This window comes from Mesoplodon mirus (genome assembly GCF_964341445.2).
Source record: "Mesoplodon mirus genome assembly, chromosome: X".
NCBI classification, from domain to species: domain Eukaryota; kingdom Metazoa; phylum Chordata; class Mammalia; order Artiodactyla; family Ziphiidae; genus Mesoplodon; species Mesoplodon mirus.
Window position 1 is genome coordinate 44,533,634 of NC_138981.1, and position 14,685 is coordinate 44,548,318.

At 53.3% G+C, this 14,685-nt stretch overlaps 1 protein-coding gene across 3 annotated transcripts; it reads right to left on the minus strand.

Moving 5' to 3' along the window:
* Positions 1–58: 58 nt before the first annotated feature.
* On the minus strand, positions 59–9,569 carry SLC38A5 (solute carrier family 38 member 5). 3 transcript variants are annotated; one of them, XM_082609068.1, is made up of 16 exons: positions 9,468–9,569; positions 7,979–8,032; positions 7,824–7,899; positions 7,365–7,480; positions 7,201–7,274; positions 6,552–6,644; positions 6,347–6,425; positions 4,201–4,283; positions 3,832–3,890; positions 3,608–3,730; positions 3,317–3,396; positions 2,550–2,650; positions 2,182–2,297; positions 1,231–1,375; positions 1,034–1,137; positions 59–534 (listed from the first exon to the last, which is right to left on the minus strand). In XM_082609068.1, the coding sequence occupies exons 2-16, from the start codon at positions 8,029–8,031 to the stop codon at positions 433–435; spliced, it is 1,404 nt and encodes a 467-aa protein (XP_082465194.1). In that variant the 5' UTR covers position 8,032; positions 9,468–9,569; the 3' UTR covers positions 59–432. The 3 variants fall into 3 exon arrangements, with proteins under 3 accessions (XP_082465194.1, XP_082465192.1, XP_082465193.1); XM_082609066.1 differs by lacking the exon at positions 9,468–9,569 and adding an exon at positions 8,385–8,438; XM_082609067.1 differs by lacking the exons at positions 3,832–3,890; positions 9,468–9,569 and adding an exon at positions 8,385–8,444 and having other exon boundaries at positions 3,608–3,718; positions 4,247–4,283.
* Between the last annotated feature and the right edge of the window lie 5,116 nt (positions 9,570–14,685).

The window sequence follows — 14,685 nt, forward strand, 5'->3', positions numbered from 1 at the left end:
AACCTAGGAAAGGTCCCCCAAGAAGTCCTAGAAAGAGATCAAAAAACTGAAGCCAGAGTTGCAATTCAGCATCTTTATTCTTCCCCTTTAGCTCGAGGGTGATCCTGACAAACAGCTTCTGCCAGGAGGAGGCAGAAAAGACTGGGCTAGGCAGGGGCTCCCCAAGGACCTGGCCTCCCCCTCCTCCCGTGGGGCTGGAGTTGGGGTTAGGGCCATGATCCAAGCTCAGCATCCCCTGGGGAGGAAGGGAGAGGACCACTCTTCAGCCTCTGTAGCCCCCTACCTCCAACAGCCATGTTGATGGGAAACAGCCACGTTGATGGGAACCAGCCACCTCCACACCCCAGGCAGGAGGGACCCGGGTGAGCAGCCCCATCTTACTCCACGTGCACAGGCACATGCACACGGGGGCCCAGGCAGAGCAGGGCTTGGTCAGTGTCCAGATACATGGTTCTGGCCTGTGGCCCAGTTGGCAAACATGAAACCTAGACTGATCGCCATGAAGAGGACCCCCAGGATACCAAAACACAGAGCCTGTGGATGTGAGGGAGAAAAGATGGACCTGGTTGGGTACCTACACCCAAGCTCCTCCAAAGGATGTTCCTCAAGCCCTCCACCCCCTCCAGAGAGTGCCCCATTCATTCATGACCCTCCTTTCCTGCTCCCTCTCCTTCCTTAAAACCAGCACCTTCCTGTGAATCCTCCTTCCATCTTCCTAGAACACTTCAGGGAGTATTCTCCCGCATCCTCCTTGAAAACATTCCAACCCTCTTCTAAGAGTGCTCCTTCCATCTGTCTGAAGAATACTTCCTATAAGCCAGCCCCCTTTTGAGTGCTTCCTGTCTTCTTAGACCCTTCTTGTGCTCTGTCTGCTCAGGCCCTTCCTATGACAACCTCCTTCATTCTTCCAGACCATCTGCCCCCCTCCCCGCCAAGCCTCCTCTTGAAAATGTTCCTTCAACTTCTAGCCATCCTGGAGTGCTCCCTCCTCAGAATGCTCCCTCTTTCCCCAGCCCTCCCCTGGAATGCTCACCTGGATCTTGGGCCAGGAGTAGAGGGGCTCCACCTCAGAGGGTACAATGCGGAGGTAGAAGACGCTGGGAAGGATGAAAATGAGGCTGGGGGCTGAGGTGGACCCTGAAGGACAAGCAGGAGGGACAGAATCAATGTAAGTTTGGGGTACAAGGCCCATATTAGGTGAGGTCTGGGACTGGGGTTAGGGGTACTGACCGATAACCCCAAAGATATCCCGGATAGTTGGCACGCAGATGACGAGGACATTGACCAAGACAAGGAGGATCAGGGCTATGGCCACATGGCGTGGCCAGCTGAAGGCCTTGCTTGGGAAGAGCAGCTGCTGCAGAGCCCGGCGGATCTGTGACCAGAGTAGGGTAGGACACAGGTCAGGGCTCAAGCACTACCTCCCCTTCCATGTAGTCATCTGTCTTTAACACGGCCCTCAGTCTGAGATCCCTGATTTCCTCTCCATCTGACTGTCTCTCCACCCTGTCTGACCATCCTTCTGTACTTCCACCTTCTGAATGAGCATCCTGCCTCCCTTCTGTCGATAACCCATGACTCTTCCTTCTGTCTGATCATCCATCTATTCCTCCACTCACTGTCTGAAATCTTGTCCTCCTCCTCTATCCAACTATCTCTGCCTCCTCTGGTCTGACCACCCACTTGTGCTTTCACCCTGAGATCCCTGTCCCTCTCTCGCCATCTGACAACCTCCATATCTCCCCCCACTGTCTAGTCATCCCACCTCTCCCTCTGAGAGCCTTGTCCCTCCTACACCTCACTACTCCTGCCTCCACCCTTTTTCTGGCCATCCCTATTTCTCCATCCTGAATGTCTATCTGTGCCTCTTCCCTGTCTGACCATTCCTGCCTCCCTCTTCTGTCTAGCCAGACATCTGCGCCTCCTCCCTCCAACTGACTGCCCCTGTTCTCCTGATTCTTTCTGCTCTGCCATCTATGTCCACCTTGTGTCTGCCCGTCTATTTTTTCCCTCTCTGTCCATTTGACAACTCGGCCTTCCCCGTCTGTCCATCCCAACTTCCTCTATCCATCCATCCATCCACTCCCATCTCCACTGTCCATCCAAACATTCCTGTCTATGCCCTCTACCCATCCATCCATGTCCCTCCGCTCCATGGGCCCACCCTCGCCCCCAACGCACAGGGAACAGCACGACTGGCACAGTGAGAGTCACCGCAAGCAGCACAGCTAGGCGCACGCAGAGGATGAGCAGATCCTGCTGGCTGTACATGTGCAGCATCTCCGCCTCCACGCTGCCTGGGACATGGGACATGGGATACGGGATGTGATTGGAGCACCAGGACCAGTGTCCCAGAAACATATACGTGTGCACGCGTGCGCACACACACACACACAGACGGTGACAAAATCTCCATGTGTGATGCATACAGTCCATTTGGAAACTGATAGGTCTGAGGGCATGGAGGGAAAGTGCTCAGGTTCCTGCCCACCAGTCTGCCCAGTCCCCACCCCAGCTCCCTACCCAACCCTGGCCCCAGCCCCACTCACTGTAGAAGGTCAGGTAGCCAAAGGTTGCTGTGAGTGCATACATGCAGAACATGGCCCCAATGGACACGTTGGCCACGGCCTGCATTCTGCGCTTGGAGGGCCTGAGGTATAGAGGTCATAGAACTGTCATGCCCAGACCCCTGGACTTGGTCCAGGCCCCTCAAAACCAGCCCCCACCCTCCAGAGTCCCCTCCTCCCAGAGCTGATGTTCAGCTAGTACACACTGGGATGCCCATCTCTGCCTCCCCTGTACTAGCCACTCCTCCCTTCTCTGTCCATCCATCTTACCCCATATGACCATCTTTGCCTGTCTCTCCACGCATCTCTGCCTCTCTCTCCCATTAGACTGTCACAGCCTCTCCCTTCATTCTGATCATCCATGCTGTCCCTCTGACTGATCATCCACACATCCCCCCATCATATCATCCCTGCCCTCCCTTTGTCCATCCATATCCCTCTCCATCTGACCATCCTCATCTCCGCATCCCATCCACGTATGCCACCCCTCCATCTCATCTTCTCAGCCTCCCCACTTGTCCATGCACACTTGTACTGGATGTTAAAAGAGTAGAATACTTAAGTCCCAATTAGTAAACAGTCACTGCCCTGCGTCCCCCAAGGCCTCCTGGCCACCTCAAACCCCTCCCTTGGCACAATCTAGCCACAATCAAGCTACAGCACAAGGACTGTTGTAGGGCTTATCAGACATTATGACTATCACCCCACCTGCTGCCCCATCACGCATGCCCACTTGCCTGCCCACTCACCGGCAGAGTTCTGTGTAGATGGGCAGCACCTCAGGGTGGCAGACAAAAGCAAAAGCCATAATGGGCACTGTGTAGAACATCTGGGGGAGTGGCCCAAGCACAAGAGATTAGAGCCTGCAGGGTTCCATCCTCTCTTCCCCATCCCCCCAGCCCCACCACTGCCCTCCATATCAGACACATAGGAGCCCCCAGTGTCTGATACCTGGCTCCACTCTGAGCAGGGTGCACTGTGTGACAGAACCAGAGGACCTGAGTGAGGTGCAAGGCATAGACACATGCCTGCACACCAACCTGTGAGTCAGCTGTGAACATCTGGGCCTCACAGCTTGTGTTGAGGCTTGGGGGGCTCTTCCTCTCCACTTCTGTCTCATTGAGGCCTATAGCACACCCAAGCTGGAACTTCTTATAGATGACCTGGGGGAGGGAGGGTGTGGAAGTGAGGTCATGGGGAAGGCTATGTCCCAGTGCCCCAAACTCCCTCCGCACCTTTTCATGTCCTTCTCCCTCAGACTCACCGAAATGAGGAAAAATAGCATACAGGTCAGAGAGAGACCACTGGTATACCCCAGGTAGCCTGCAAGGGGCAATATATGGAGCCTCAGAAATCAAGGGACCCCCCCAGAGCAAATATCAACCCCCGCAGGCTGGCCTTCAAGGCCCCCTCACCCCAATTTTGCCACACTTCGCACAAACTTCTACTTCTATCTGGACCACCCACCCCCCCACACACACACACACTTAGCAAACTCCTATTCATCTGTTAAAAACCCACACCAAACAAGCTCTCCTCTGGTATTCCACAGCCCTTGAAAGTGGAGATTCTTTGAATCTGGCTCCCCTTCTCTAATTCCACCATCCAATGACCAACGCAGGAAGCCTCTTACCCAAGTGTCTCATGAGGGCCAGTGGCAGGATGATTAACACACTTACAATGATGATGAGGAGGTTTCCCTTCAAGAACCAGTCCCTAAGGAGACAGGTAGACATAGTGACTAGCTGCCTACCAAAGAAAACTGTCAGGCAGACGCTCATAGAAGACAGCTGGACAGAGAGGTTTCTGCATGCAGTCAGGAGAGATGGGCTGACCCCTCAGCTGTGAGAAGTCATCCAGGTGGTTACAGAGACAAATGGCACAAAATAATTGACGGAAACAGCCAGACGGATTATCAGACTGTCAGTCACACAGTCAGAGTGATATAGCTGGAAACACACACACAGGTGGACAAAACTGTGCCATCAGACCTCAAATGGACATACAACCAGATGAGCAAAAAATACCCCACATCAGCCAGACTCACATAGTCCAACACAAGGTACCAGACACAGAGAGAGTCATGACCCTGGTATGTGTGATAGGTAGAACACCAGTCTGATGATCTGGTAGGCAGGCAACAATGCAGAGTCAGACAAAAAGTCAGAAACACACGTGTGGTTGTTTGAACAACTCAAGGTTTGTTGAGCACTTGAAAGTGGCAGGGCTGATTTGGCTACACAGTCAAAGATGGAAATAGGGCTTCCCTGGTGGCGCAGTGGTTGGGGGTCCACCTGCCAATGCAGGGGACACGGGTTCAAGCCCTGGTCCAGGAAGATCCCACATGCTGTGGAGCAGCTAAGCCCGTGAGCCACAACTGCTGAGTCTGTGCTCTAGAGCCCGTGAGCCACAACTACTGAAGCCCACGTGCCTAGACCCCGTGCTCGACAGCAAGAGATGCCACCGCAAAGAGAAGCCTGGGCACCACAGGAAAGAGTGGCCCCCGCTCGCTGCAACTAGAGAAAGCCTGAGTGCAGCAACGAAGACCCAATGCAGCCGAAAATAAATAAATTAAGTAAATTTTAAAAAAATACTTAAAAAAAAAAAAGATGGAAATAGAGATGGAATCAGCCAGCTGGCCACTCAGTTGGAACCAAGCTCAAGGAAAGAGCAGGATCTGTACAGAGATTGGAGGGAGGTGCCCAGGCAAGATATAGTCTGTTAGTACAGAATTGGCTGAACAACTGCTCATTTATTCAAAAGAATTTTATTAAGTGCTTACTATGCTCCAGGTATTCACACATTCTCTTTCTACCTTAGACACACAGTTACACAGACATAAACTAACAAAGCACCATTGGTCATATATACAGTGGGAGCTAATTATAATAATTAGACACACCTAGTCACATAGACTGTCAGCTACCTGGATGGTTTCAGGATCAAACCAAAGATCTAACAGTATACACAGAATCAGCTATCATATACAAACAATTGGAAAGATTCAGCCAGCCAATGGATCCAGAATTAAACAGACAGTCAGCTGGATACATACTCAGAACAACAAGCAAGCATACATGGCTAGAACCATAATACAGAAGACATATACAGTTGTAGTCGAGGATCACACACAAACAGCCAGAAAGAATTTGCCAGAACGATGGTCACCAAGTTAAACACAGAAAGTTAAACACAAATCACGTACACTTAGCTGGCACCACGGTCCACCGCACACACACGTGCACATACTCTCTTGGAGTCAGTGACCATACACTTATAGCTAGACAGATTCAGCCAGCCTAATGGACCCAGAATCAAACAGAATCCACTGGACAGAGAAAGTCAGAGTAAGCAAATGTCAAACACACATGGTTGGAGCCACAGTATACAGGACACAGCTGTAGTCAGCTAGCATACAGATGGCCAGAGAACCTGCCAGTATAAGAGTCACAGAATCAAACCCGCGGACAGAGTTTAGGTCAACTGGATGGGTACAGCCACACGGTCAACATCAGAGTACACTGCACACACAGAGTCAGCCAGAACAATCACAAAAATGAACACATGGTCTTACTGGACTCCTACAGCCAGAGCAATGGTCACACATACTATTTGCATCACAACACACAGGAATCGCAGTCTGAACAAACTGGCCTGCCTAACTGTCTCAAAATGGAAGACCTGGGGGTCAGCTGGACACACAGTTGAAGCTAGTAACCAGACCTCACGGGCAGAATTAGTGGTCTGTGGGCCAGAGCCAAGGGGTGTTGCACACTCACCCCTCAGGGTCCATGTCCAGGAAAGTGCTGATAACCAGGGGGAGTTCGGATTTGATGATGAACAGGTAACTGGACATGGCTGGTGCAGGTGGGGGGAGGTGTAAGCAGAAGGATGCCTCTCATCTCCCTCCCACCCCAGCCTGGGGAAGCCCACCTCAGCCCACCCTCTTCCCCCAAGCTGACCCCCACCTCCCAGAGTCCTCACCCCCAACATTGTGCAGACAGATGACCGCGGCCACCACTACCTTCCCCGCAGGCCCCAGCGCCCTCTGTCCCAGCTGTTCATAGGCTCGGATGCCTGGAGGGGAGAGAACCAGAAAGGAACAGGTTGTGGGTCGAGGAGGCCAGGCCAGGGGTGAGTTGGAGGCCAGAGAGTCTGGGAGCTGGGGAGCTGGGGCTTGGGCTAATTGGGCCTCATGGCTGGGAGCTGGAGGTGAGGGCTAAGCAGTTGGGGTTGGAGTCTGGTAGGTGGATCTGTGGCCAGGGAGAAGGTTGGGGGCCAGACGTGGGTAGTTGGGGTCTTGGGGCAGGATATGGACTGAGATCATGGCAGGAGTGAAGTCTGAGAGCTGGGGGCTGAGGACCGGCAGTCTCAGGGTTGCGGTGCTGGCTTCCATGGGTACGTGTGCTGGAGACTGAGGGGTGGGGGCTAGAAGTGGCGTGGAGTGGTCTGGGGTAGGGGCTCTGGTTTGATGGCCAGACGGAGGGCTGAGGGTTGGGAACCTGGGAGCCCAGATGAGGTCTGAGGGCCAGGGTGCCGTCTGGGGTCTGGAGCCCAGAGAGCTGAGCGTGGTGTCTGGGGTCCTGGGTCCAGGATCTGGGGTCCAAGGTCTAGGTTGAGCTCTGGGTCTCACCTACAACACCAGCACAGGTCAGCAGGAGATGGATGGAGTACGAAGACAGAAGAGCGATGCAGAGCAGCAGGGCCCTGTGGCAGATGGCACTGCTCGGACTTGGCCCCCAGGCCTCCCGCCTGCCCACCACACCCCTCCCCCACCCCAGACTGCCTAGGACTCACAAGAAGAAGAGGACCCCTGTGTGGGCCATGGCATAGGCCAGCCCCAGGATGCCGCTGCCCATGATGGCGTTGCTGAGGTTGAACACTGACATTCCAAACGATGTCTTCCCCTCGAACTGCGGGTAAGGGGCAAGGCCCGGGCACACATGGGGAGGGGGACCAGGGAAGGAGACCAGTGCCAGGGCCTGGGAAAGACTAGGGAAGAAGCGACTGGGGCAGAGGAGAAGCCCAGGAAGGGCCATCAGAGGAAGGAAAAGGATTTGAAGACGAGGAGAGCTGGAAAGGGAAAGGCTAGGTGAGATTTTAGAGGGGAGCAGCTGGAAGTGGAGAGGAACACGGAAGGGTGGGGCAGCGACCAGAGGCAAAACAGCTGAAGGGAATAACCGGGAAGAGGGAGCAGTAGGGGAGGGGCTGAGCTGGGCAAGGTGCAGCTGGGACAGATCCTGTGGGGTCACTCACATCCATGAACTGGGCTGGCTTCCTCCCAGGAGAAGGACTATGGCTGGGCAGGAAGCCCTCGTGCTCCTGCCTGTAGCTAGAATAGGCAGGGAAATTGAGGCTGATGAGAAGGTAATTCTGATCCCTGACCTCAACCCCTTGGGTCCCCGACTCACTCCACAGCACCCCCAGGGAGGGCTCCGTTCATCTTTGGATCCTGCAGTTCCATCCTGTGGGCAGAGAAATGGGGTGGGGGTTCAGAGATGGAGCAGGGGGGCTTACAAAGTGGGGAGAACTAGATGAAGGGGGTCGGGGGGGTCCAATAGCGACAGACAGATAGATATAGAAACAGAGACACATAGATGAGGTGAGGGGAACAGGAACAGAGGGATTAGAGAGACAGGGAGATAAGTGGAGATAATTGGAGACAAGAGGGAGAGGCCGACAAAGACAGAGATGGGGAGAGAGAGAGAGAGGGACTCAGGGGAGAGACGCCAACAGTTAGTCACTGAGACATGGAGAAAAAGAGGGCAGCAAGAGATAGAGGGGTAGAGACAGAGACAGAAAGAGAGAGATACCGACCCCTCAGCAGATGAGATGGCCATTTGGAGCTGGGATAGCCTCTCCTCCCAGACCCCAGACTCACTCTCTCTTGCTGTCTGTCTCTTCCCTTCCCCGGTCCCCCGCGCACCCCCCTCTTCCCTCCACCCTCACCGCGTGGTCATGCCTCTCACTCCTTACAGGGACACGTGTCCGCCTGACTGCCCCACCCCTCCTAACGCCCCCTACCCCCCTCCTCCCCGCCTGGGCCGCCAGCCTGAGCCCAGAGCTGATGCAACCTGTTGGAGGGGCTGAGGATGGGAGGCGGGCTCAGCGACCCCAGCCCCCCAACCCCTGGACGCGGCAAACTGCTCTCTGCCACAACTCTGAATATTCTCACTGGAGGCCAAAAGCAATTCCCCAAACTGAACCCCCCTCCAGGGATAGAAGTGACCCAGGGACCCTCATTTAATCCCCCTTCTAGGGACTAGAGAGTTATTTTCTGGGACCCTTGTCAAGTCTTAAACACTCCTATTCCAGTAGAAGTCACTTTAGAGACACTTCCAGACTTGAGACCCTTTCTGGGCTTGGGGTGTCTCAGGAACATGGCCAAGCCCTAATTTCCCCTCCTGAAGAGGAGCTGTCTCTGAGACAATCATCAAAAGCCCCCTCCCAGGGCCTGATGTGTTTCCTGGGGTGGGGTGTCCCTGCAATCCCCACGCAAGCCTGGAGCCTCCTCCCTCTTCTGGACGGAGTGTCTCTGAAGAAGCCCCCAGCCCTGAACTCACTTCCTGGGAATGCCGTATCTCAGAAACCCCCATTCAAGGTCCCCATCATGACTAAAACTCCCTCCAGGAAGCCCCCTACTCAAGCCCTGAATCCCCTTCCTGGGTTGGGGAAGGCTCTCAAGGAGCCCCTTCGTCAGCCATGAGCACCCTCTGGAGCCTCCCACCCACTCCTGAATTCATTTCCTGGGATCAGGGTACCAAAAGGATTCCCCCTCCCATTCAATTCCGCACTAGTGCTAAAAATGCCTCCAGGGAACCCCTGAGCCCTCTCCCAGGACCCCCATTCGTGCCTTGGGGACTCAGGAGCCCCCCTCAATGGCCAGCACCCCCTCCTCACCTCCCTGCTCCTCTCAGCTCTTGAAGCGGCAGCAACTCAGAACTAGGGCTCTGGGACCCTGCCGGGCAGCAGGGCTCCCGCTCAGCCAGACCCTGCCTTCGCCTGCCCTCTGACCAATCAACTCCGCCGGGCTTGCTCGGCGGCTAATCAGCACTGCCCGGGCCCCATCTGGCAGGCGGATTTTTTTTTTCCTGTAAAGTTTTAACTTTAATTCAGTTTCCCTCTTCTGGTTCTGGGCAGGGGGAAGTCGGGGGTGTGTGCCTCCCTTCATCTGAACCCACATGGAGGGAAACAGAGGTTTCGGGGGAGGTGGGGGAGATGGGCTGAAAGATCAAGGGAGTGGATCCACTCCTAGAGAGAGGGACAGACAGAACTGACTCAGGGGTCAGACATACAGCAGGATGGGATGGATGGCAGGAGGAGAGACAGAGATAGGAAGAGAAACAATCCCAAATAGAGACAGGCAGGCAGAAGAAACAGCACAAGGACAGACAACAGGAGGGGACAGAAAGACAGGGTGTGAGGGAGTGGTAGACAGGCGGAGGGGCAGTCAGCGAAGAAAGAGACTCAGAAACGGTGGGCAAGGAGAGGCTCTCGCAAGCTCCTGGATGAATGCAGATGGACAGGTGGACACAGCCAGACACATCCCCAAACAGAGGTTAGGAACAGACACACTGGCTCAAAGGGACAGAGCAAGTGGCTGAGGCAGAGAGACACATGGAGGGGCAGGCAGAGAAAGTCAGATTCAGGCAGAGGAGCAGACAGACCTGGGGCCAGCAGTGGGACAGGCGCAGGGAGAGGCACAGCCAGGCCTCCAGAGGCTGACCTTAGACAGACAGCCCAGCCGAGAGAGGACCCTAGATCTTGGGGGGGTCCCCAGAGGGAGGCAGGGAGGGCACTTGTAGTTGGGCGGGGAGTGTGGCTACACACTGTCTGCAAACTAGGCACACCCTGAAGTCCTGGACCCCAGCCTAGGCATTGGGTGGAGCCTGTCCACACCCTAACGGAGGAGCCCCACTGTCTGTCTGCCTGTCTCTCTTAAATAGGGGTCTGTCAGTTGACTCCATTCGGGCATGTGACAGGCATGTCTGTCCCAGGCAAAGCATGCGTCTCCTGCAGGAAGTCAGGCGGGGTGGACATGGGGTCCAGGCCCGACTAGACTGGGCTGTTTGAGGCCCAGGTGGACAAGAGGCCTCTGTCCCGGCCCCTCCACCCACCTGCCCGCCCCCCACAGGGAGCACAGAATTCCCGGAAAGGCCAGGGGCTGGCTGGGGCTTCAAAGCTAGCCTGGAGGCTCCCACCCCACTCACAGTGGGAGGAGGGTGAGGGATGGGGCGTTCACTTCCCCACAGCAGGAGAGAGACTCCTGCACACTCAGGGATCACAGCCCCATCCAGGGGCTTAGAGATGGAGGCAGGCTCGCCATCACCCACAGAGGTACAAACTCGCATGCAGACTCCCAGCCACACACAGAGAATATAGGCTGACCAATACGAACACGCGCAGACGGCACATGGAGAGCCCAGGCCACGGGACAGCCACATATAGCCACACAGAGTGACTTAGTCTGATAAGTATCATCACCCACTGAGCCGCACACAGAGATCACAGACGGATGCAGGGATAGGCTCACACTGCTTTACAGCCACTACAGACATCATCACCCACGGACTCACAGCCACACCAAAGAGAGCCAACAGGCAAATCACACACAGACTCACAGCCACACAGAGCCAGAGCACACAGACAAATATGATTCCACAGAGCCGACAACATCATACACACGCCCAGCATCTCCGACGCACGCGACTCCAGGTTCAGATGACCCTGGAGGCCAACGTCCAGGTTCAGCCTCTATCATGATACCTCTGTGCATGTGAATTTGTGTATGAACTTGCGACCACATACAGCTCTGGTCACAGAGAGAGAGGCACCCACAGGCAGACACGATTGTACAGACAGAGAAGGCGCAGTTACAGACACGTGCACAACTGCATTCAAGCAGATAGGTGCACACAGCCGTGTATACACGGCTATTCACACAAATCAAGTCGGGGGAGACATGCACAGGGAACACATATATAGGCGCACAAACTGGAAAAACAGGGATGCAGAGAGTACACTTACTATCAGGAAATGCAGAAAATACACCTAAAGCTGCATGAAGAGGAAACAAGGGAACATACACTGGCACCAGAAGAAATGCCCTTAGGGAGCACACACCTATAGCCACTCACCGAGGAGAGATGCAAACATGGTGCCAGAGAAGAAAGACACAGAGACATTGGAGACACACACACAGAGGAGAGACAGATAAACACACTTCTCACCCACGAGCATTACAAAGGAGACACATAAGCACCCAGGGGACACACACACAGCCCCATATAGATGAATTGCGCAAGCAGATGGGACCAACACACAGTTGTCAAAGAGGAAACACACGAGTTGGATAGGCAGCCATAGACACAAGACACGACCAGGCAAGTAACATAGTAAGACACGCGTGGAACTCACATACATGTGTTTGTTGCTGGGAACAGGCACAGGTAGCTGAGATACCCTCAGGGTATTCATACACAGGCGCGCGGGCGCAAGCCAGCGGGTGCACACACACACACCACTCCCCCGTCTATCCCGGCCTACTCCGTGTCTCTCGTCTCTCTCCTCTTCCCTCCTGAGAGCCAGTAAACATCTGTGCTTCAGGCCAGCCAGGGAAAGAGACACCTGTCAGCAGAGGCCTTGGCCCAAATGACTAAGGGGCGGGGGGACGGGGACTGGCTAGGCAGGTGTCTAGATTTCAAGAAAAGTTTGAAGTGTCCCATCCCAAGAACTAGTGAAACTTCAACAAAAAACAGATGCCCTCACCCACCACCTCCCAGCAGCAGCCTCCTCCTCTGATCATTGTCCTCCCCTCCCAGGGCCAGCCCTGCCCTCCAACATTGCCCAGCACAAGGCCACCTGGGCACACAGCTGGAGTTCAATGAATGCTACTTATCAAGAGTCATATTATCATCATTATTTTTATTTCTGCCGAGTGAACTCTTCTGGGGAGGGGCAAGCCTTCATCCAGCTCCGCACCCCATAGCTCAGCTAAGTTTCAGGGCATTGCAAATAGCAGGTGTTCCACATATGCTGGTAAGAGGAAAAACAAAGGGAAAGTGAAATCTGGCTGCAGAGGCAGCCTGCTTTAGAAGGAACAGGTGTCTTTAAGCTTGACCGAGGCCTTGAGGCCATGCCAGGGATAAGAACGCTTTGTTCGTTCATCAAAGTAGGGCCCTTTCTCAGGGTCATTTAAGGCTTTTGTTGGTTCATTAAAGAAGACCCTCGTGGGACACTTGGGATTCCTATCGAATCTATTAAAAGTCAGTTTAGGATCTTGTCAGTTCTTCTAAACAGACCCCTGCTTTTCATTAAAACACTACTCAGCAGTCTTCAGGGGAGGGAGCCACGGAGCAAAGCAGTTAACGGCGCAAGCTTTCCCAGCTCTGCCGCTTAGGAGCTGTGCGGCCAGGAGCAAGTTTCGAAAAACCTCACTGTTTCAGCTTCCCGCAGGGCTTACTACTGCCTAACTCAGGGCCATGGGGAAGATTGAATGAACTAATACAGGTGAAGTGCTAAGAACAATGCTTGACATACAGTAATCACTCAATAACATCTTTGTGAAAGGAATTAATGAACTCTTCTCTGCCAGTGAAGGCATCCCCCCACTGAGCTGGGTTTGGATTCTAATCTCTCCTTTCATGCAGGCTCCCCACAGATAACTCTTCCGTCCCTCAAAGCAGCCCCTGGACTGCAAGGCTTTTTGAGTCACTGTCTGGTCCCCTGCGCCTGGACCACCCCCGTCTTTCCCTCACGTGGTAAGATGCCCTCCAGCACAGGGCCGGCCTGGCAGCTCCCCTCTCCTTGACCTTTTCAGGAGGCTGAGGGGAGGACACCTTTACACTCAGTGGGGTGCTGGGTGGGAGCTGCAGGCGGACACCCCACTTCGGGAAGAGCCTGGGGAGTTCAGAGCCTGGCTCCTGTCCCCCAATCCCCCCAGCCCTGCTGGAGGAAGCAAGTTTCTTTGCAAAAAATTAAACATCCGCTTTGTGAAAGGCAAGAAAACAGGAAGCATCCCACAGGGTGAACATGGGCCCCCAATGCCTGGCACCCCCTCCTGTCTGTGGAGCAGCGCCTGGTGGCTTGAACCCTTGCTTTCTCACACTTGCTCACCTCTGCAGGGGAGCCATGTTCCCACCGCCTCCCGCAATGCCCTTGAACTCCACTGACAAGCTCTGGCTTCCTCCCTGGCTCTCCAGGGTCTCTGCGCGGCTGTCTACACCTCCTCCCAGGGCCCCACATAAATGCAGAGCACACCACTGCGGAAAGAGTGAAGGAACAAAGCAACAAAAGGGTGAATTCAGCAAACATCTATTGAACACCACCTGTGTGCCGGGCCCTATTCTAGGCGCCAGGGAGGCAACAGTGAACAAAACAACAGAAACCCCTGCCTAGCGAAGCTCACATTTCTAAGGAATGATGAATCTATCGTTCAGTTGTTTGAATACTTGCCAAGCTCATTCCCACTTCAGGGTCTTTGCACTTGGTGTTCCCTCTGCCTGGAATGCTCTTCCTCCAAATATTCCTAGGGTGCACTCCCCTTCAGGTCTCAGCTCAAATGTCACCTCGTCAGAAAGCCTTCCCTGACCACACTGTCTAAAATAGCAATTCAACCCCTGTTACTCTCCAATCCTTTCACCCTCCTTTATTATCCTTCATAGCTTTTATCACCACCTGACATATTTATATACTTAATAGTATATTTACTTTAGTAAGTAGATATGTATAGACACTAGATTTATATATATATCAGCATATACATTTATATAAGATATGTATATTTTATACATAAACTATACAAAAAAGCATAAATATATATTTCCACATGACATATTTATATTTATTTGCTAACATATAATTTATATACTAGTAAATATTAGACATCACTATATATTTCTATATCATCACATATGCAGTAAATGGTGTATGTTTACACATAGAATATATATATATATATATATATATTCTCCTTTGTCTCCTTTTCCTCATCTGTAAACTGGGGAAAACACAGCTATTATTAAAAATGAAATTATGTAAACTTATAATTAAATAAATAAAATTTAAAAGGTGATAAATACTCAAAACACATCACTTCTTAATTATTATTTTACTACAT